The sequence below is a fragment of the Brachyhypopomus gauderio genome, unplaced genomic scaffold, assembly GCF_052324685.1.
Source record: "Brachyhypopomus gauderio isolate BG-103 unplaced genomic scaffold, BGAUD_0.2 sc110, whole genome shotgun sequence".
Lineage (NCBI taxonomy): Eukaryota > Metazoa > Chordata > Actinopteri > Gymnotiformes > Hypopomidae > Brachyhypopomus > Brachyhypopomus gauderio.
This window is the reverse complement of record NW_027506931.1, coordinates 555,642-576,405: the sequence shown is the minus strand read 5'-3', so window position 1 is coordinate 576,405 and position 20,764 is coordinate 555,642. Positions and strand designations below refer to the sequence as shown.

General features: G+C 43.9%; 1 protein-coding gene across 4 annotated transcripts in view; it reads left to right on the top strand.

Moving 5' to 3' along the window:
• The first annotated feature begins 4,133 nt into the window (after positions 1-4,133).
• LOC143497400 (uncharacterized) overlaps positions 4,134-20,764 on the top strand; it is a 127,986-nt gene continuing 111,355 nt past the window's right edge. For 2 of the 4 annotated variants that reach the window (XR_013125879.1, XM_076993308.1), the window contains exons 1-2: positions 4,142-4,308; positions 12,757-12,831. Coding sequence is in view for 3 of the 4 variants with exons in the window: in XM_076993308.1 (XP_076849423.1) it covers positions 4,305-4,308; positions 12,757-12,831 (79 nt within the window). In the remaining variant the exon portion in view is untranslated. Of the gene's footprint in view, positions 4,309-11,841; positions 11,986-12,756; positions 12,832-20,764 lie in introns of those variants that run through there. The other 2 variants (XM_076993309.1, XM_076993310.1) reach the window with 2 other exon arrangements.

Genomic DNA, 20,764 nt, shown 5'->3' with positions numbered 1-20,764 from the left:
TTTCAATGGCCTTCAAACACCTTCATGCTTTCAACACACTGTACTTCAGTGCATGGACAAAATTTTGATTTCATAGGTGGGGGGGACACAAATGGCTTGAGAACTGGGGTGGGGGGGGGGGTTCGGCTAAACCACAACCTAGAGGTGTCACGTTACAGCCACTGACCCCTCCCTTTTGGGCGTGTGTTTATGTTGTCTACGTCTAGTCGTCTGCGTCTGTGGATCTCCGTGGGTGCGGTCAGAGTTGCCAGGTTCGCGGTTTTCACGTCAAATTGGGATTGTTTTAAAAGCTAGCCGCGGGTAAAAATTCTGGGGTGGCGGGGTGCGTTTTTTTGGGCTACTATTTAGTTGGGCTACCGCGGGAGTTACAAGTCAAACGTGTACAAGTCAACACTAAGAACCAGGAGAACATAACGACATAAGGGAGGACAGTGTGAAACGGAGGGAGGGAAGGGGGAGGGGGGGGAGAAAGCAAGCAACAAACACAGACACATAATGTGAAGAGCAAACAGCAAGCAATGATTAAAAGTTATTTTCTTTTTGCTAATTATGTTACTATTAAATGTTCTTGACTGGGATGTAGCGGATACATATGTTAGTTTATGGATTTTGAACGGGGCACCATCCTGATTGCTCAGGAACCAGTATTGTGATAACGGAGTTAGGTGGAATATGGTTTGATCAGTCTCATTACTAAAGGGTTAAGTTCTGGTTCCGCGCAGTGACCTAATACCATCGACCAAAATATGCATTTATCACCGTGACCGGATGAATAAATGTCCACATTTATTAAATGGTTAATATTACAATTGATACAAAGCATATGAATGATTTGGCTCAAATTGAAACTAAACCTATATGTGAATCTACTAATTTAAACCAGGGATATAATAATGAACAACAAAGAATATTAAATTAAACAACAACAGCGAATGATACAGTTATCGACGGTCATGAGATTTAAATGTATTATATGATTATCCTAAGGCTTGCCTAACTAGCGTAGGACCCAGGGACAGACACGAGGTCTTTAGAGAGAGAATAGAAAAGAAGAAAGAGGAAGTTTGGGCAGGTTAATGGCAACAGTATTTACTAATTTGGACTTCGGGAGAGATAGAAACTGGCAACCCCAAAACAGCATGAACTGAGCGTCTAAAAGCCTAGTTTATACTCGACGCGCCGCGAGCGGCGCGAGGGTCCGCGCGGCGAAAATGACGTAATCGCTGTGGCTCCGCCCGTGCGCGAGGGCATCGCGCGCTGTCGCGGCGCGAGGTCGTGCACCTCTCGAATTTTGTAACTTCGCGCGCGCGCCGCGCTTCAGCGCGATGGACAAAGTCATGTTTGCAGGGTTCATACACCTATACAAGGTGGAATTAAAGCACTTGTACGTCACGTTAAAGGTCCATTTCAATATTTCCCAGCACGTTAAACTTAATTAAGTTAAATATTTATACATATACTCGAAATAATTCGCTTTTTATCACATTATTTAATGGTAGTTTATTTTCAAAACGCCCAATCTTAACGTCTTCACGTTCTCTCATGTTTCGTCCTGGAATTACAAGAGGCTCGTATTTGTTAACGTAATTTCAACATTTTAATGTACTTTAGCCTAAATTCCAGCACTTTTCAAACCTGAAACACAAAGCAACATCAAAATGCGTCAGGTAAATGTTCATTCCCCTTTTTTTGAGGGGTGTTTCTTTATACTACCACATATCGTTTCGGACAACATTGCAAAGCCATATTTATGTTTGATGCCTGGTGTATATATACGGTCTCTGGTCAGGTAAAAATGTTCTTTCCCCGGTTTTGCAGAGGTTTTTTATTCTCCACTGCCACCTATCGCCACCTATCGTTTCGGAGAACACTGCAGCGACGCTCGCGACGTTCGCGAAAGTATAAACGCCTACACCGCTCGCGCAGGGTCGCGCGAGGTGGGCGGAGTAGCGCGCTACGGTCGCTCGCGAAAGTATATAAGGCTTTACTTCGACGAAGAGGCGTGGTTACGCGGACCAACCTGTGCGCGTTCACGGTTCGTTTCTTGAGGCAGCTAAGGTCTGCGGAGCAGGTCATGTGAGACGGCTCGGGTCGCGGAGACTTAGCGGTGACGTCACAGTCGAAGCTGGAGTGCGCAGACAAACTTGTGAAGATACTTGACTGAGAAAGATGAGCTTGACTTGAACAACTAGACGAAATAAAAGTACTTTTGACGACGAAACGTAGAATAAAGAAAATAAAATAAAATAAAAAAGAATCTTCTGTTGGACTCGGTGAGAGCGTTAGTTGCGGTTTCTTGGCATCGCTCTTCTGGACACTGCGGTGTTCGGCGTGAGTCCAGCGAACAGTCGCGATGGTTTGGCGTGTTCGAGTCTTTGAGTCTCGGAGACTCTGGCGAAGTTCTCCAAGTCTTCCCAAATTACCAGGCTGCCAAGCTCTTTGTTTCGCTTCGAGCTAGGGCTTTTAAAACAAGTTTTAGGGGCGTAATTGTAAGGCGCTTTCATGTTCATCAGGCCATTGACCATTGGCCTTTATTAATGAATATTCATGACCTCTGCCCAGACAGGGGAGAGAAAGAGAGAGAGAGAGAGAGAGAGAGAGAGAGAGGGGGAGAGCGAGGAGTGCCCGTCTTTCCAGGTCTAGTTAATGACTTAACCAAAGAAGACAGATTAACACAATTCGAAGACAAAGTAAACTAACCCTAAATAAATTGTCTTACATACTCTGCCTAAACAAGAATTAATTTGGTTCTATTAGTCTACACATTGAGCCATTCTCAATTTCCACTTTTGGACAACAAATGACATAATGCACAGACAGGCATAAATGTGAGGTCACATACGTACACATGAGAATGATTACATTCGATGAGTAACATACAAACTAATACATAGATATGCATCAATGTGGTGTGTTTATACAGTAACACGTATTCTAATAAGATCACTTAATACTGAATACATGAGAGATCATAAGTTGTGTCTCTATATCAACCACATGGCACAATGTTCACATTTAAATGGTCTTGTGATCCTTTGTTCTTAAGGCTGGAAAGCTGAATACTGGTTTCAAGAATAATTAATCTTTCCTTGTATGGAAGGTAGTCAAGTTCGGTGTCTCTAGACTGCATTCGCCGAGCTGGTTCCTGTAGGCTCAATCCCAATTCTGTGTACAGTTCAGATTTGGAGTTACAGAGATCTCTGAAATATTTGTATCTTCAGCTCTGGATTATAGCACAGGACATAGAGTGGGTTTAAACTGTGGGCAATCAGATAAGGTTGGAATTTAGAGTTTTATGGTCCTTCCTGACTGTGGTCCCAGTGTCCTCCGACGAAGGTTGGTTTTGACCAGCCTCTCTTAGATGGCCTCTCTCCCAAGCTCAGGAGATCATAAGGTCAGCATTGTAGGCTTTTGGGAGGTAAACACCACTATGGATGTGGGTCCTTTGGGGCCTGTTGCTGTTGTAAAGAATCAGTGTTTATCTTTACATACCATCAAAGAAATCTGGGTGAGTCAGTCTCTCAGCCTGGTTCACACTACACGACTTTTCAGTCGTCAGGTTTTTGTGCCGTCCGCACTACACGACTGGTCGTGCTGTAATCGCGAGTCTTTCAGTTATTGTGGCTTTCACACTACATGACTGATCGGCGACGCGGGCTCATTAAACGACTGGGGAATCGCCGACTCATCTGGCTGCCGTCCAAAAACACGAGAACACGAAAACGAAACTCTCTCAGAACCAGCAACACCACGTAGAAGAAAAAAAAGAATGTACATGTACTCCACATTTTCGTTATTGTTTTTTTTTTTTACCGTTTATACACTCCATAGTCCCAAGTTGCCAGAATTATTTCATCTCTCCGTTGCAGTGAACATATAATCAATCGCACTCAGGCCCGTCGCGATGGGGCAGGCAAACCAGGCAATTGCTTGGGGCCCCAAGCTGGCCTGGGGCCCCCAGACAACAACAGGTTAAGAATTAAATGCAGCGACAAACTGTGTGAGCCCCCCTTTACATTCTCAAAGTCATGAGCAATGACACTGTTCTCAGAATCCCCCTCAAGGGGCCCCTCCCACCAGCCGCTGAAGGCAGGCAGACACTGTCCTGGCAGACAGCCAAGTTTTAGACGCCGGCAAATATGAAACTTAACCATGAAGCGAATTTATACATCAGGAAGCCAAAAGAGAAAACAAAAGAAGGAAGAGGAACACAAAAAAACTAGTGGTGGGCCGTTAACGGCGTTCGTTAATTTGATACTCTTATCGGGCGATATAAAAATTATCGCCGTTAATCTATCTACTAAATGGGTAAGCAAACTATGATGACTTTCAACTTGACAGTTTAGCTCGGCTGTATTCCTAACCAAATTGCACAGTAGGGGCAAGAACGAGTTTTCGTCGCTATTTAAATATTTATTTTTAACCGTTAAAACTGCAGAGGACCAAACCGGCTTTTGAAAAAGTCCCCCCCAAATTATGTCCGTGAGGTTAAATGTACTAATTGTTGGCTTACATTTCAAATATCATGTTTAGCTGAATAAACATGTTATCAACCCCTTTTAATGTACAGTATGTAGGCTTACAAATTCATGTTTAACTGAATAAACCGTTGAGCACGAGTAGCCTACATTTTATTGAGCATGTTTTTTTTCTTCAAGTATCAAAGTAGAACAGCTTCCTCAAGCAGTCATTGATGCATTTTGGAAACAAGAGATGAGCCCCTGGTCTAATGCACCCTCTGTATTAAGAAACCCTATCTCAAAAGCTGACTTTTATTTATTACTTGGGTAGCACACATATGAGCCATTTTAATATAGATGAATCTAGATTAATTTCAAGATTTCAGTGAGATTAATCTAGATTAAAAAAATTAATCTATGCCCACCCCTAAAAAAAACACAAGACAGTGGTAAGTGATGATTTACACTGTATAAATTAGGCCTACCTGTACAAATGGTGTAATTTAGCAGCGGGTAGGCTAAAAACAATATATACAGTTGTGATCAAATTTATTCAACCCCCACTGAAATAAAGTGTTTTGGCCAGTTTGACATTGATTTTGATCATTTCAGTCATCTTCTTTACAATTATATCAAAGAGGCACTTATAAATTAGACAAACATAACATAATATTTATGATGGAATAACCACAAATGTCTTTACTGTGCTCACATCATTATCAGTTTTATTCAACCCCCTAGTGACATTATTTTTTAGTACTTAGTACAACATCCTTTTCCAGTTATGACAGCTTTCAAGCGTGAAGCATAGCTTGACACAAGTGTCTTGCAGCGACCTATGGGTATCTTAGCCCATTCTTCATGGGCAAAAGCCTCCAGTTCAGTCACATTCTTAGGCTTGCGCACTGCAACTGCCTTCTTTAGGTCCCACCAGAGGTTCTCAATTGGATTTAAGTCTGGTGATTGCGATGGCCACTCTAGAATGTTCCAGCCTTTCATGTTCAACCATGCTCTAGTGGACTTGGATGTGTTCTTTCGGATCGTTGGAAGGTCCAACGTCTCCCAAGCCGCAGGTTTGTGACTGACTCCATCACATTTACCTCCAAGATCTCCTGGTACTGAAGGGAATTCATGGTACCCTGCACACGTTGAAGCTTTCCTGTACCATTAGAAGCAAAACAGCCCCAAAGCATAATTGACCCCCCGCCATGCTTCACAGTAGGCAAGGTGTTCTTTTGTTCATAAGCCTGGTTCTTCCTTCTCCAAACATAGCGCTGGTCCATTGTCCCAAACAGTTCTAATTTAGTTTCATCTGACCACAGTACACTGTTCCAAAACCTTTGTGGCTTGTCCACATGACTTTTGGCATACTGCAGTCGACTTTTCTTGTTCTTTGGAGTCAGCAAGGGGGTGCGTCTGGGCGTTCTGGCATGGAGGTCTTCGTTATGCAGTGCGCGCCTTATTGTCCGAGCTGAAACTTCAGTGCCCACATCTGACAGGTCTTTTTTCAGTTCCTTAGCAGTCACGCGGGGATTTTTCTCCACATTACGCTTCAGGTAGCGCACAGCAGTCGCGGTCAGGATCTTCTTTCTGCCACGACCAGGTAACGTTTCCACTGTGCCCTTTAACTTGAACTTGCGAATGATACTTCCGATAGTGTCTCTTGGAATATTTAACAACTTTGCAATCTTTTTATATCCATTGCCATTCTTGTGAAGAGCAATAACCTCTTCTCTTGTCTTCTGGGACCATTCTCTTGCCTTCACCATGCTTGGAAACACACCAGTAGATGTCTAGAAGGAGCTGAGTATCACAGTCCTTTTAAATCTGCCTAATTGGTGCTTATCATGCTTGATTGCTGCTCGTTGACATCCACAGATGTTTTCAATACCTGATGGAAAACACTGGAATGAACCTCTGTTCTTAGGAGTGGTAGTCGTAAAGGGGTTGAATAATTGTGTCAATGAAGAAATCACAAAAAGGCCATTTAATACTTTATGACAAAAAAAATTGATGCTATCTTAGTTGCATTTAGTTCTTTAACAAGTCCTTGTAAGATTTCATTATGAACACAATTACAAATGTGCACTGAATTCCATAAAACCCTTCGCAGCATTGGGGGTTGAATAAATTTGATCACAACTGTACGTCCCGGGTAATCCCATACTTAAATCTGCTATGTTCAGCTACAAGTAGTAAATTTGTAAAGTAGTTAGTTTGAGGTGTATATGCTGTGGTTCTTGAAGGTGGACCGCGGCCAGATATGTTTTTTTTTTTTTGGCCGGAAGGGGGTTTGGGCATGAGATTTCTGGTGTGGAGGTTGGGGGGGCCCCGGTTGGTGTCTTTGCTTGGGGCCCCCAAATACCTTGAAACGGCACTGATCGCACTATTTCTCCAGTGCTGTCACAATAACTTAAACACAGTGTTGTAGTAAAGTTGTAAGAAAGGTGAGGATTTTGTGTGTTTGCTGGGTTACTGTTTTGAAAGCATTCTTGAAAGTTTTTTACATTCTTCAGAGATATCTTCAGCGGTGCCGCGGTTCTCTCTCCGCTTTCCCATTGGCTGTAGCTAGACGCTGCTGCCGACTCTCAGTCGCCGACTGCTAGATATTAAACATGCTAGATATCTGCCAGTCGTTTGCGACCAGTCGGCGACCAGTCGGCGACGGCTCGGCGAGCGTCTTTCAGCAGTTCACACTACACGACTGAGCGAGCGACGAGTGATCGCCGATTCGCCACCGACCACAGTTTTTGTCGGCGATCAGTCGGCGACTGAAAAACCAGCCTAAAATCGTGTAGTGTGAACCAGGCTTTAGATGGCCTCTCTCCCAAGCTCAGGAGATCATAAGGTCAGCATTGTAGGCTTTTGGGAGGTAAACACCACTATGGATGTGGGTCCTTTGGGGCCTGTTGCTGTTGTAAAGAATCAGTGTTTATCTTTACATACCATCAAAGAAATCTGGGTGAGTCAGTCTCTCAGTTCAGTGGGAAAGGATTCCATTTTGGGTGTCACAGTGAAATGGCGTTTAGCTGTCTCTACTACAGGGATATAAAACTGAATAACTAAGAAAATACAAATGTTACAATATTATTAATGACTAATATAATTAGCAATACTGATAATAAACAAACAAACAAAATACTGTCATAGACATAATTTTGCCTTTTGGTTCAAATCTGTGACAGACATATGCTTTGGGCTAGTTTAAGCTTCTGAAGGGCGGGTTTTACACTGACTTTGGGCTGGACATATTTGTAGGACCTGGCAACCCTGGGTGCGGTTGTGTCGGAGTGTTTTCTGCGTGGTCCTAGCGCTTGATCCCTCTCTTAATATATTGGTTTTCAATCATGAAAACTGCAGGGGACCAAAACCGGCTTTTGAAAAAGTGCATGGACATGTCCCCCCAGCCCCCCAAATTACGTCCGTGTATACACATTAATTCCAGTATATATTCTTAATCATTTCATACAGAGCATGGAAATTTGTGTACATTTAAATTTGAACTCTTCAGTTTTCTGCACACAAATTACTATGACGATGGCGGAGCGGCGAAGGACAAGACGCAATCCTCGGCTTTGGCGACAGACATCACTTTTATTGTAACACAGATAGCGCATAAAGCGCACGCAAAACACGTAACAGACACGGGCAACGTGTAGACTCTGACAACGACGAACACAGGACACTGCGCGAGCACACATTAAATAGACAAACCACATAAGTCCCACGTGATTACAAGATGAGCCACAGGTGAGACGGATTATCACAAGACTCAGGCTGCATCTCAATTCAGGGGCTGCAGCCTACGTAGACCGCGTAGACCGCAGCCCACGGTGGCCACACACTTCGAAGGCCGGGTAGGCTGCATCTCACGGCTGTTAAATGAGACAGTCTAGTCTTCGCAAGATGTATGTTTGCGTGACCACACTCTGCCCCGTTACGTTACATACGTGTTAGCGCGCTGTCCGACAAATATCACATCACCCACAAATGCCTAAAAGAAAATGCGTTGAACATGTATTAACATGTTTGGCGGGAAGTATAACTTCATAACAAAATTCAATGTATTTTTATAAACGTTACTCTTTAGTAAATACTCAAAGCACATGTTTACCTGCAATATCATTAATAACTGGCATGTTATTTAGCATCTCACTGCAGTATAAATGTCCATATTTAAAAAATACCGACATTTAAAAACGAATTCTTCGGCCCGTACACTAGACTCCGCCTGTTTATCAGTCCCACCAGGATTTCGCGGGCTTTTTTGTGATTGTTGCGGGCTAAAATGTTTGATGTTGCGGGTGTTTTTCAAAAAAATTGCGATGGAAGTTGCGGTGTGTTTTTGCTTTTTTGTGAGTACATTACAATAGGGAGTAAATGTTGTATGGTTTCCTCTATTTAGTAGTACATTTTAATTATCTATTTACCTATTTATTCAGGGTTGCCAACTTTTCAAGATCGCTTGGAGTGAGATTTGAACCTGGAGGGGGTGGCGAACGTTAATTGTTGACCGGGCGGGGTGTATAATGGACATAAATTAAGTATTATATCGAGATCGATCGCCAGTGGTTGGCGCCAGAGCGAACTAGTAACTCATAGATAGATATGGATCAGAGATAAATAAACTAGATTTTTTTTTTGGCGTGAGAAATCGGATGTGTGGCGTGTGAAGACGGTCAAATGCGTGTGTCTCACGCTCAATGCGTGAGAGTTGGCAACCCTGATTTATTTATTTATGGGTATTATGATTCTTATAAAACCCCTGGTTTTAACACTTCAAGTAATGATTTTATTTCTCTTACTCTATGTCAGGGATGTCAAAGTCAAATTCACCGAGGGCCAAAAAACCAAATTTGCTACAAGCCGAGGGCCGGACTGGTTCAATGTTTATTAAAACATATTGAAATGATTGCACATAGCCTATTGAACCAAGACCTAACACAGTGTATATTATTTAATGCTTAAATGAATAAAGCAAAAATTTCTTATGGATCTGTCAGTAATTTCAAGTGAAAACATTTTTCAACAAGCAAACAGATAAAAAACAAACTTCCTTCAAAGAAAACATGTCCTGTACATTAAATGAATAAAGTAATAAAGGTTTGAAAAGTGCTGGAATTTAGGTTAAAGTACTTGAAAATGCTTGAAATTGTAACGACTTCGTTTCACAACAAATAGCTATCTGACTGAACAGTTGTAACACTTGTAATTCCAGGACGAAACATGAGAGAACGTGAAGACGTTAAGATTGGGCGTTTTGAAAATAAACAACCAATAAATTATTTGAGTAAAAAAGCGAATTATTTCGACTATATGTATAAATATTTAACTTAATTAAGTTTAACTGGTGCGCGCAGTTACAAAATTCGAGAGGTGCACGACCTCGCGAATCGACAACGTGCGACGCCCTCGCGCACGGGCGGAGCCACTACGATTACGTCATCTTCGCCCCGTAGACTCTCGCCGCTTGTGCGCGTTGCAGTGACTTCGTGGGCTACCATTGCATTGTGGGGAATGTAGTGTTTGTGCGTGCAAAACACCATCGGGCGGCTGTGGCCTGCGGGCCGGTTCTAATAGTAATTAAATATCATCCAGGGGGCCATAGATAATCAATTCAGTTTCAGAAAAAAACAGTTTATCCCCGCTTTCATGTAGTGTACCGGGATACTGCTTTTCCCGATCTTTTTGCCGTTATTTTTGTCGCTCATGCTGCTTTCAGTCTGCTCCTCTTGAAGGTATATACGGAAGTAAGGCGGGAGTTTGTCGACGTCACATCAAGACGACATCAGTGATTGGTCAAATTTGCGGGAAAGTTGCGGTGATTGGCTGAAGTTGCAACACCGCCCTGAATTCGCGGGGTTTGCTTGAAGTTGCGTTGAAGTTGCAAATCGCAACATCGCGACTTTCTGGAGGGTCTGGTTTATTGTTCATAGAGCAATGAATCCTGAGATATGGTGGGACGTGAAGGATATTCAGATGCATCCTTCGTTTTCGAGGTTTTGAAGGCTACATTTGTCGGCCGCATAAGAAGGAGACCACGAATTGGGACAGGCTCAGCGCGGCGCAGTGACGTAACCGGCCTACAAATGCGCACTTCGTGGGCTGCAGCCCCTGAATTGAGATACACCTACAACCACACCCACGGAGATCCACAGACGAGTAGACGTAGACAACGGCTGTTTCTCAATTCAGGGGCTGCAGCCTACGTAGACCGCGTAGACCGCAACCCACGGTGGCCACACACTTCGAAGGCCGGGTAGGCTGCATCTCACGGCTGTTAAATGAAACAGTCTAGTCTTCGCAAGACGTATGTTTGCGTGACCACGCTCTGCCCAGTTTCATACGTTACATACGTGTTAGCGCGCTGTCTGACAAATATCACATCACCCACAAATGCCTAAAAGAAAATGCGTTGAACATGTATTCACGTTTGACGGGAAGTATAACTTCATAACAAAATTCAATGTATTTTTATAAACGTTACTTTTACGTTACTTTTACGTATAAACGTTTAGTAAATACTCAAAGCACATGTTTACCTGCAATTTCATTAATAACTGGCATGTTATTTAGCATCTCATTGCAGTATAAATGTCCATATTTAAAAAATACCGACATTTAAAAACGAATTCTTCGGCCCGTACACTAGACTCCGCCTGTTTATTGTTCATAGAGCAATGAATCCTGGGATATGGTGGGACGCGAAGGATACTCAGATGCATCCTTCGTTTTCGAGGTTTTGAAGGCTACATTCGTCGGCCGCATAAGAAGGAGTCCACGAATTGGGACAGCCTCGTCGCGGCGCAGTGACGTAACCGGCCTACAAATGCGCACTTCGTGGGCTGCAGCCCCTGAATTGAGAAACAGCCAACGTAAACACACGCCCAAAAGGGAGGGGCTGGGGTCCTCAACGTGACAATTACATATTTCTTTCAATGAAGAATGCTCACTGACAGAATAAACTTTGTTTAAAATTAGATGCAATGTGACAGAAGTTTAAAACATTTTTAAAACGCTACAATGTGACAGAAGACTAAATGACACGTAGCTCCTCTACCAAAAGTATCAAAGCTCATCAACACAAGCATCACACATTCGCTGCCGATGCTGGACCACAGAAAAGTGAATTAGTCTGTCGGCAGCTTCATATTGTTACTTTAAAAAACAATATGATCAACAAAACAATTTTTAATAAATTATTTTAAATAAATTATTTATTTATTTTACTCGAAGCATAGTAAATTATTTACTCAATTTCTACAGATGACTTAAAAGTATTTCTTCCTTCGTTACTACAGCTGCTGTGTTTTATATTAATTCCCCGGAGGTATGTACGCAAGGATCTGGCAACCCATCCACTGAATGTCGATCTTTCACCTATAAACACGTTTTAACAGGTTAGGTTTGTTTTCACGCGCTAAAGGACTAGGTTATGTTTCTTATCGCCCTTCAGTAGTAGATCATTATTAGTAATAGACACCGTTTTTAAGATAACTAAGATAATTAACACCAGATCACACAGGTAAGGCGTTTCTGACATTTTCCCATTTCAGTGTGGTCAACGACTTTGTTAGGCGATGTTGCAGATAGATTAATCAATGGTAGCAGGTTTGTTGCGTTAAGGTCGTTAAACTCCCGCATTGATAGGTCGGTGTTGGAACATCTGGAAGTGAAGCTACATGTGTCATTTTGTCTTTGTCTTTTTACAGGTGTAAACAGGTTATGCTTTTTTCTATCCGTTGGTATTTCTAGATCATTAATATAGGAGAACAATCTACAGTAAACTGGTGGCCAATGTGATTTATTCCCAGTGACTGAGGCTACATGTATTCAACGCTACGTGTGTTTTTTTCTTTGCTTCGTTTTAATATTTAACTGATAAAACATATATTACAGATAATATCATCCTGACAGACGTTTCACTCAGGATAACTCGTTTCTAACGTTGTAGGCGAAACTGCCGACAGACTAATTCACTTTTCTGTGGTCCAGCATCGGCAGCGCATGTGTGACGCTTGTGTTGATGAGCTTTGATACTTTTGGTAGAGGAGCTACGTGTCATTTAGTCTTCTGTCACATTGTAGCGTTTTAAAAATGTTTTAAACTTCTGTCACATTGCATCTAAGTTTAAACAAAGTTTATACTGTCAGTGAGCATTCTTTATTGAGAGAAATATGTAAAGTGTCGAGAAAGCTGAAAAGTTAAGATTTAAATGCATACAAATTTACATGCTCTGTATGAAATGATTAAGAATACATATACTGGAATTAATGTGTATGTTTTGTTATTTCAGAGGCAATGGACTATGATTGTAATTCCAGTGCTGAAGACGTTGACCTAGATTCAAAGTTGGATTATGGAGGTTCAGGTACAACGTGATGGAGCTCATTTTTATCACATATGAGAAGCTGTCCAGACATGTTCAGAAATGTCTGTTTGAAGGTTGTGACTTTCTTGCTTATAATGAAAGATGTGACACACAGTCTGTAGTGTTGAAGTTTAGTTTCATTACACCCCTCACCTCTCTCTCTCCTCACCACCATTACACCCCTCACCTCTCTCGCTCTCTCTCTCTCTCACCACCATTACACCCCTCACCTCTCTCTCCTCACCACCATTACACCCCTCACCTCTCTCTCCTCACCACCACCCTCACCTCTCTCTCTCCTCACCACCATTACACCCCTCACCTCTCTCTCCTCACCACCATTACACCCCTCACCTCTCTCTCTCACCACCATTACACCCCTCACCTCTCTCTCTCCTCACCACCATTACACCCCTCACCACCATTACACCCCTCACCTCTCTCTCTCTCACCACCATTACACCCCTCACCTCTCTCTCTCCTCACCACCATTACACCCCTCACCTCTCTCTCTCCTCACCACCATTACACCCCTCACCACCATTACACCCCTCACCTCTCTCTCTCTCACCACCATTACACCCCTCACCTCTCTCTCCTCACCACCATTACACCCCTCACCACCATTACACCCCTCACCTCTCTCTCTTCTCACCACCATTACACCCCTCACCTCTCTCTCTCCTCACCACCATTACACCCCTCACCTCTCTCTCCTCACCACCATTACACCCCTCACTTCTCTCTCCTCTCCACCATTACACCCCTCACCTCTCTCTCTCCTCACCTCCATTACACCCCTCACCTCTCTCTCCTCACCACCATTACACCCCTCACCTCTCTCTCCTCACCACCATTACACCCCTCACCTCTCTCTCCTCACCACCATTACACCCCTCACCTCTCTCTCCTCACCACCATTACACCCCTCACCTCTCTCTCTCCTCACCACCATTACACCCCTCACCTCTCTCTCCTCACCACCATTACACCCCTCACCTCTCTCTCCTCACCACCATTACACCCCTCACCTCTCTCTCTCTCCTCACCACCATTACACCCCTCACCTCTCTCTCCTCACCACCATTACACCCCTCACCTCTCTCTCTCCTCACCACCATTACACCCCTCAACTCTCTCTCTTCTCACCACCATTACACCCCTCACCTCTCTCTCTCTCTCACCACCATTACACCCCTCACCTCTCTCTCTCCTCACCACCATCACACCCCTCACCTCTCTCTCAATTTCAATTCAATTCAATAATGCTTTATTGGCATGACTGTAACAATGTACACTGTTGCCAAAGCAATGAAACAATAAACAAACATAAATAGTTAATGATACCGTCAGTGGAAAATACATGTTTTACATTAAATAATTAAAATAAATAAAATAAAAGAGGTTTACAAAATCATACACATTAATACTAACAATAATAATGAACTGATTAATAAAGTTGTAATGATTAGTGTAACGTCTCAATCAGGAAGACACGGATCCAAATGCGAATTACTGATTTTTATTTCTTGAGTGAATACGGAGTACTCGCACAGGTGAATAACTCCGTGTGGTGTGTGCAGTGTGTGAGTGCGGTTGTCGTGGTCAGGACAGTCCAAGTTCACGCCGGGTAGACAGATGGCTGGAGGTACAAAAGGGCTAGGCTGGAGACGAGGTCTGGAACGAGAGCAGAGGTCAAAGCACAGGAGAGCAATCAGGAGATAAGGCTTGGTAGATGGCATGCCAACAATACTTCGCAACCCGGAAGAGAGAGGAGGAAGCTTAAATAGCGTGAAAGGGGAGGGGCGATGAGTGACAGGTGAAACGCATCACACGGCGATCATGTGCTGTTCCTGACAATTAGTAGTGATTAGTGTGACTGGTTGTCTCTCAGGTTGTGACAGGCTGTGATGTAGAGAGCTGAGAGTGTGATGATCTCTCTCTCACCTCCATTACAACCCTCACCTCTCTCTCTCTCTCCTCACCACCCTCACCACCATTACACCCCTCACCTCTCTCTCTCCTCACCACCATTACACCCCTCACCTCTCTCTCTCTCACCACCATTACACCCCTCACCTCTCTCTCTCTCACCACCATTACACCCCTCACCTCTCTCTCTCTCACCACCATTACACCCCTCACCTCTCTCTCTCTCACCACCATTACACCCCTCACCCCTCTCTCTCCTCACCACCATTACACCCCTCATCTCTCTCTCTCTCTCACCACCATTACACCCCTCACCTCTCTCTCTCTCACCACCATTACACCCCTCACCTCTCTTTCTCTCTCTCTCTCATCACCATTACACCCCTCACCTCTCTCTCTCTCACCACTATTACACCCCTCACCCCTCTCTCTCCTCACCACCATTACACCCCTCACCTCTCTCTCTCACCACCATTACACCCCTCATCTCTCTTTCTCTCTCTCTCTCATCACCATTACACCCCTCACCTCTCTCTCTCTCTCACCACCATTACACCCCTCACCTCTCTCTCTCCTCACAACCATTACACCCCTCACCTCTCTCTCTCTCACCACCATTACACCCCTCACCTCTCTCTCTCTCACCACCATTACACCCCTCACCTTTCTCTGCTCACCACCATTACACCCCTCACCTCTCTCTCTCTCACCACCATTACACCCCTCACCTCTCTCTCTCTCACCACCATTACACCCCTCATCTCTCTCTCTCTCCTCAATACCATTACACCCCTCACCTCTCTTTCTCTCTCTCTCTCATCACCATTACACCCCTCACCTCTCTCTCTCTCACCACCATTACACCCCTCATCTCTCTCTCTCTCCTCAATACCATTACACCCCTCACCTCTCTTTCTCTCTCTCCTCACCACCATTACACCCCTCACCTCTCTCTCTTGTCATCACCATAACACCTCTCACCTCTCTCTCCTCACCACCATTACACCCCTCACGTCTCTCCGTCTCACCACCATTACACCCCTCACCTCTCTCTCTCTCACCACCATTACACCCCTCACCTCTCTCTCTCTCCTCACCACCATTACACCCCTCACCTCTCTCTCTCCTCACCACCATTACACCCCTCACCCCTCTCTCTCTCACTACCATTACACCCCTCACCTCTCTCTCTCCTCACCACCATTACACCCCTCACCTCTCTCTCTCTCTCACCACCGTTACACCCATCACCCCTTTCTCTCTCCTCACCACCATTACACCCCTCACCTCTCTCTCTCCTCACCACCATTACACCCCTCACCCCTTTCTCTCTCCTCACCACCATTACACCCCTCACCCCTCTCAATTCAATTCAATAATGCTTTATTGGCATGACTGTAACAATGTACACTGTTGCCAAAGCAATGAAACAATAAACAAACATAAATAATTAATGATACCGTCAGTGGAAAATACATGTTTTACATTAAATAATTAAAATAAATAAAATAAAAGAGGTTTACAAAATCATACACATTAATACTAACAATGATAATGAACTGATTAATAAAGTTGTAATGATTAGTAGTGATTAGTGTGACTGGTTGTCTCTCAGGTTGTGACAGGCTGTGATGTAGAGAGCTGAGAGTGTGATGAGGTCACTCTTCTCTCCTAATATATAACTGAGCTTCTCTGTGTTAGTGAGGTCTATGAACTCAGGACAGACGCGGATCACTCTCTGATAGTATTTCTCTCTGAGGGAGGAGTATCTGGTACACTCAGGAAGTGCTGCTCTGTCTCCACCACTGACCCATCACAGTGAGAGCACAGTCTGGCCTCTCTGGGTGACCAGGTCTGTCTGTGTCGACCCGTCTCGATGGCCAGACTGTGTTCACTGAGTCTGTACATCGTTAGGATCTTTCTGAGTTTTGGATCTTTAATTGTGTTGAGGTATTCTGCTAGTGTGTAGTCTCTGTTCAGGGTGGAGTAGCACTGCAGCTTGTGCTGGTGTTGGGTAGTTTGGGTCCAGTGTGTGTGGTACTGTTCCTTTAGTGTGGTGATGATGTGGTTGGGTCTGATTGTTTGGGTGAGTGTGTGGTGGGGGTGTGTGGAGTGTGTGAGGTCAGTGGGTGTGAGGTCAGTGAGTGAAGGAATATTATGTCTTTTATACTCATCATGTACTCAAAACCTTGTGAACATTGTGTCCTCTCCTATGTTCTCTGTGACCCTTGTCACCTCATTTTACCCCCCTGTCTCACTGTATGTGAAAGGTCCTTTCACCCTGTATGTGAAAGGTCTTAGTATGCCAGACGCAGGCTTATCATTTCCTTTCAGGTATTGTGCTTCCTGTCCACTATGCGACATGCAGAAGAATTATGCTCGGTCTGCAGAATTTTCTTGCTTGTGAGAAGAAGGTGTTATTTCCATATAGGGTAGAATTTATTACCTATGTTAGAATAGCAATCTTGAGCCCACCCTGCTGCTTGCGTGCACAGGGATGGTCTGTGTATGTATAAATGAGAGGAGCGCCCTCTCATCTTTGAACATTTGAGATACAGCCTGCCTGTTTGAATAAACTCCTCCTATTTCTAAGAGAGTTGTTTGTTCCTCAATTGTTCCGGGAGCTCCCTGCCACACACTTCTCTGCAGAGTGTTACACTCAATTGAAGATTAGTCTCAGGTGATCCTCCGTGACCCTCCGCTCATTGCCGAACACAAGAAGGTGCTTTCTACTGAGAAAGAGACATACCTTTACAGTGAGGTTGAGGATCAGTTGGCTGAGGGGACTCTTGTGGATGTTCTGCTCCTGACTGGACAGGGCTTTGTAGTGCAGTGTTCGGGGGTCACTGGATTTAATATGTTTCCAGAAGTTCATAGCTCTTTTCTGGATGGTGAGTATGAGGGGGTACTGTCCCAGCTCAGCTCTGGAGGTGTTATTCGGGGTCTTTCTCTGCACATGAAGGGTGTTCTTACAAAACTCTGTGTGCAGCATTTCTATGGGGTGTTTGTCCCAGCTCGGGTAATCATGCTTTGTTAGTGGTCCCCATACTTCACTGCTGTAGAGGGCAATGGGCTCTATTACTGATTTAAATATTTTAAGTTTAATTTTGATTGGTATTTCAATTTTGATTGATTTGTTGATGGCAAAGAGTGCTCGTCTCGCTTTTTCTTTAAGCTCCTTCACAGCCAGGCCAAAACTCCCTGTGGAGGTGATTGTTATGCCCAAATAAGTGTATTTATTAGTTTGCTCAATATTTCTGTTATTAATTGTAAAAATATGGTTGTTACTTTTAGATTTGTTCTGGAATATTAATATTTTTGTTTTCTGGTAGTTTATTTTTAAAGCCCATGATTGACAGAATTTCTGTAGAAGGTCTAAACTTTGTTGAAGACCCTCTTTTGTGGGGGATAGCAGGACTAGGTCGTCTGCGTAGAGGAGACATTTTATGTTTGTGTCCCCGAGTGTCAGGGTTCGACCCAGGCACGTGCCTCCTGCTGCCACTAGGCGGAGCACGCGAGCTAGAACCAGGGGCAATCAAGCCCAATAGTTTGCAGCTGTAAGCAGCCTATTTAATACGAGCGACTTCAGCAACTCATTGCTGAAGTTGTTAGTTTTTCTCTCGCAGCCTAAGCCAGTATCTCTTGCCCTCGTGCAGTGATTACTTTTCTCGTTTCACCCCTGAGTGTTCTCAGGTTGGTCTCTCTCGTTTTCTGTTTGTCTCTCTCACTGTTTCTGCGTCGGTTTGTCTTCCAGTGTTCTGGTAGACAGGCTGACAGGTACCAGGTAGAGGCTTTAGGTCTTGTTACCTAAGTCTCATCTTTTCTTTCTCTCGTTTCTTATTTTTCCCCGTGTGACACGTTGAGCAGTCCTCCGTGTAGTTTTTTTGTTTTTTTTCCCCCGTTTCTCTTCAGTGACGCGTTGACTTCTTTTCCGCGTGTTTCTTGTTTGTTAACTTACCTGGTTTATTCGCACGTCGAGATTCCTCCGTGTCGTTCTGCTGTCATCCCTTCGGGGTTTTTGTTTTCGTTTTCCCGCGATCGCGGAGGTTTCCGTTGGCTGTTTTTGGCATTTAGTTTTAGGTTTGCACTTGAATCCACATCACGTTAAAACCAGCGCGTCACCACCGTGTTCGGAGGCGACGCGTTAAGCCTGGTTTATACTTTCGCGAGCGACCGTAGCGCGCGGCTCCGCCCACCTCGCGCGACCCTGCGCGAGCGGTGTAGGCGTTTATACTTTCGCGAACGTCGCGAGCGTCGCTGCAGTGTTCTCCGAAACGATAGGTGGCGATAGGTGGCAGTGGAGAATAAAAAACCCCTGCAAAACCGGTGAAAGAACATTTTTACCTGACCAGAGACCGTATATATACACATCAGGCATCAAACGTAATTATGGCTTTGCAGTGTTGTCCGAAACGATATGTTAACAAATACGAGCCTCTTGTAATTCCAGGACGAAACATGAGAGAACGTGAAGACGTTAAGATTTGGCGTTTTGAAAATAAACCACCATTAAATAATGTGATAAAAAAGCGAATTATTTCGATTCATTTCGAGTATATGTATAAACATTTAACTTAATTAAGTTTAACGTGCTGGGAAATATTGAAATGGACCTTTAAAGTGACGTACAAGTGCTTTAATTCCACCTTGTAAAGGTGTATGAACCCGGCAAACATGACTTTGTCCATCGCGCTGAAGCGCGGCGCGCGCGCGAAGTTACAAAATTCGAGAGGTGCACGACCTCGCGCCGCGACAGCGCGCGAGGCCCTCGCGCACGGGCGGAGCCACAGTGATTACGTCATTTTCGCCGCGCGGACCCTCGCGCCGCTCGCGGCGCGTCGAGTATAAACCAGGCTTTACACCGAGAGAGAGGCCGGGAATATCAGTACATTTATCTAATTTTTCTGCGAGTTCATTAATATAGATGTTAAACATGGTGGGACTCAGAGTACAGCCTTGGCGTACACCACGCGATTGTGTGAAAAATTCAATTTTTTGAAAATTGAATTTTTTGAAAAATGGCAGTGATCCCATTTTTACTGCACATTTACTATTTGAATACATTGATTTGATGACATCATATAATTTCCCTCCCACTCCAATATCAATAAGTTTATATAATAATCCATTGTGCCAAATTGAGTCAAATGCTTTTTGAAAATCAATAAAACATGTAACAGGCATGAAAATCTGTCACCTTTCGGCGAAATTCGCCGTTTTGAAGTTGAAAAGGGTGACCTACGTGAATCGTGTAGATCCGATGAGTTTTTTGTTTGGGGGGTGGGTGGGGGGGGGGGGGGTCGGGAGATTATATGTATATATTTTAATTATCATTGACTTAATAAGCAAACAGAGCACTTCCGAAATCGGCAATTTCAATGACACAGTGGCCAGCAGTTTCCGCCCAGAACCTTCATAGAGGCCAAATAGCGTTTCAATCATACGAACGTTCTTCATTCATGTTATTCATTTACTGCTAAGCGGGACGAGAAGCAGGACCTAGTGCTACACCGGGGACAAGGCAGAATAGTGTACATTTACCACTACATTTACCAGATCGTACATTTACCACTACATTTACCAGATCGTACATTTACCACTACATTTACCAGATCGTACATTTACCACTACATTTACCAGATCGTACATTTATCACTACATTTACCAGATCGTACATTTACCAGATCGTACATTTCCCAGTGGATTTAATTGGGTTATTAATGGTTTCAATCGTTTTCATATTTTGCGGTAAAACAAAGTTACTGCCGTTCGCTACAGCGTTGAATACTGTCAGAGCCACAAGCTCTTGTGATAAATAGGTAGATAGATAGACCTATTAAGTTCGCGTCAACCCCGTGTAGTTAACGGTGACATAAAATAAAAAACAAGATTTTTTTCTAGTGTCTGTGGTTGTAACTGGTGAATCCAGGGACGGGTGAGGATAACATTCGCGCCAGGGCTGAAAAGGTTGAAGATGAAGTTGTAAACGCTTGTCGTTTGA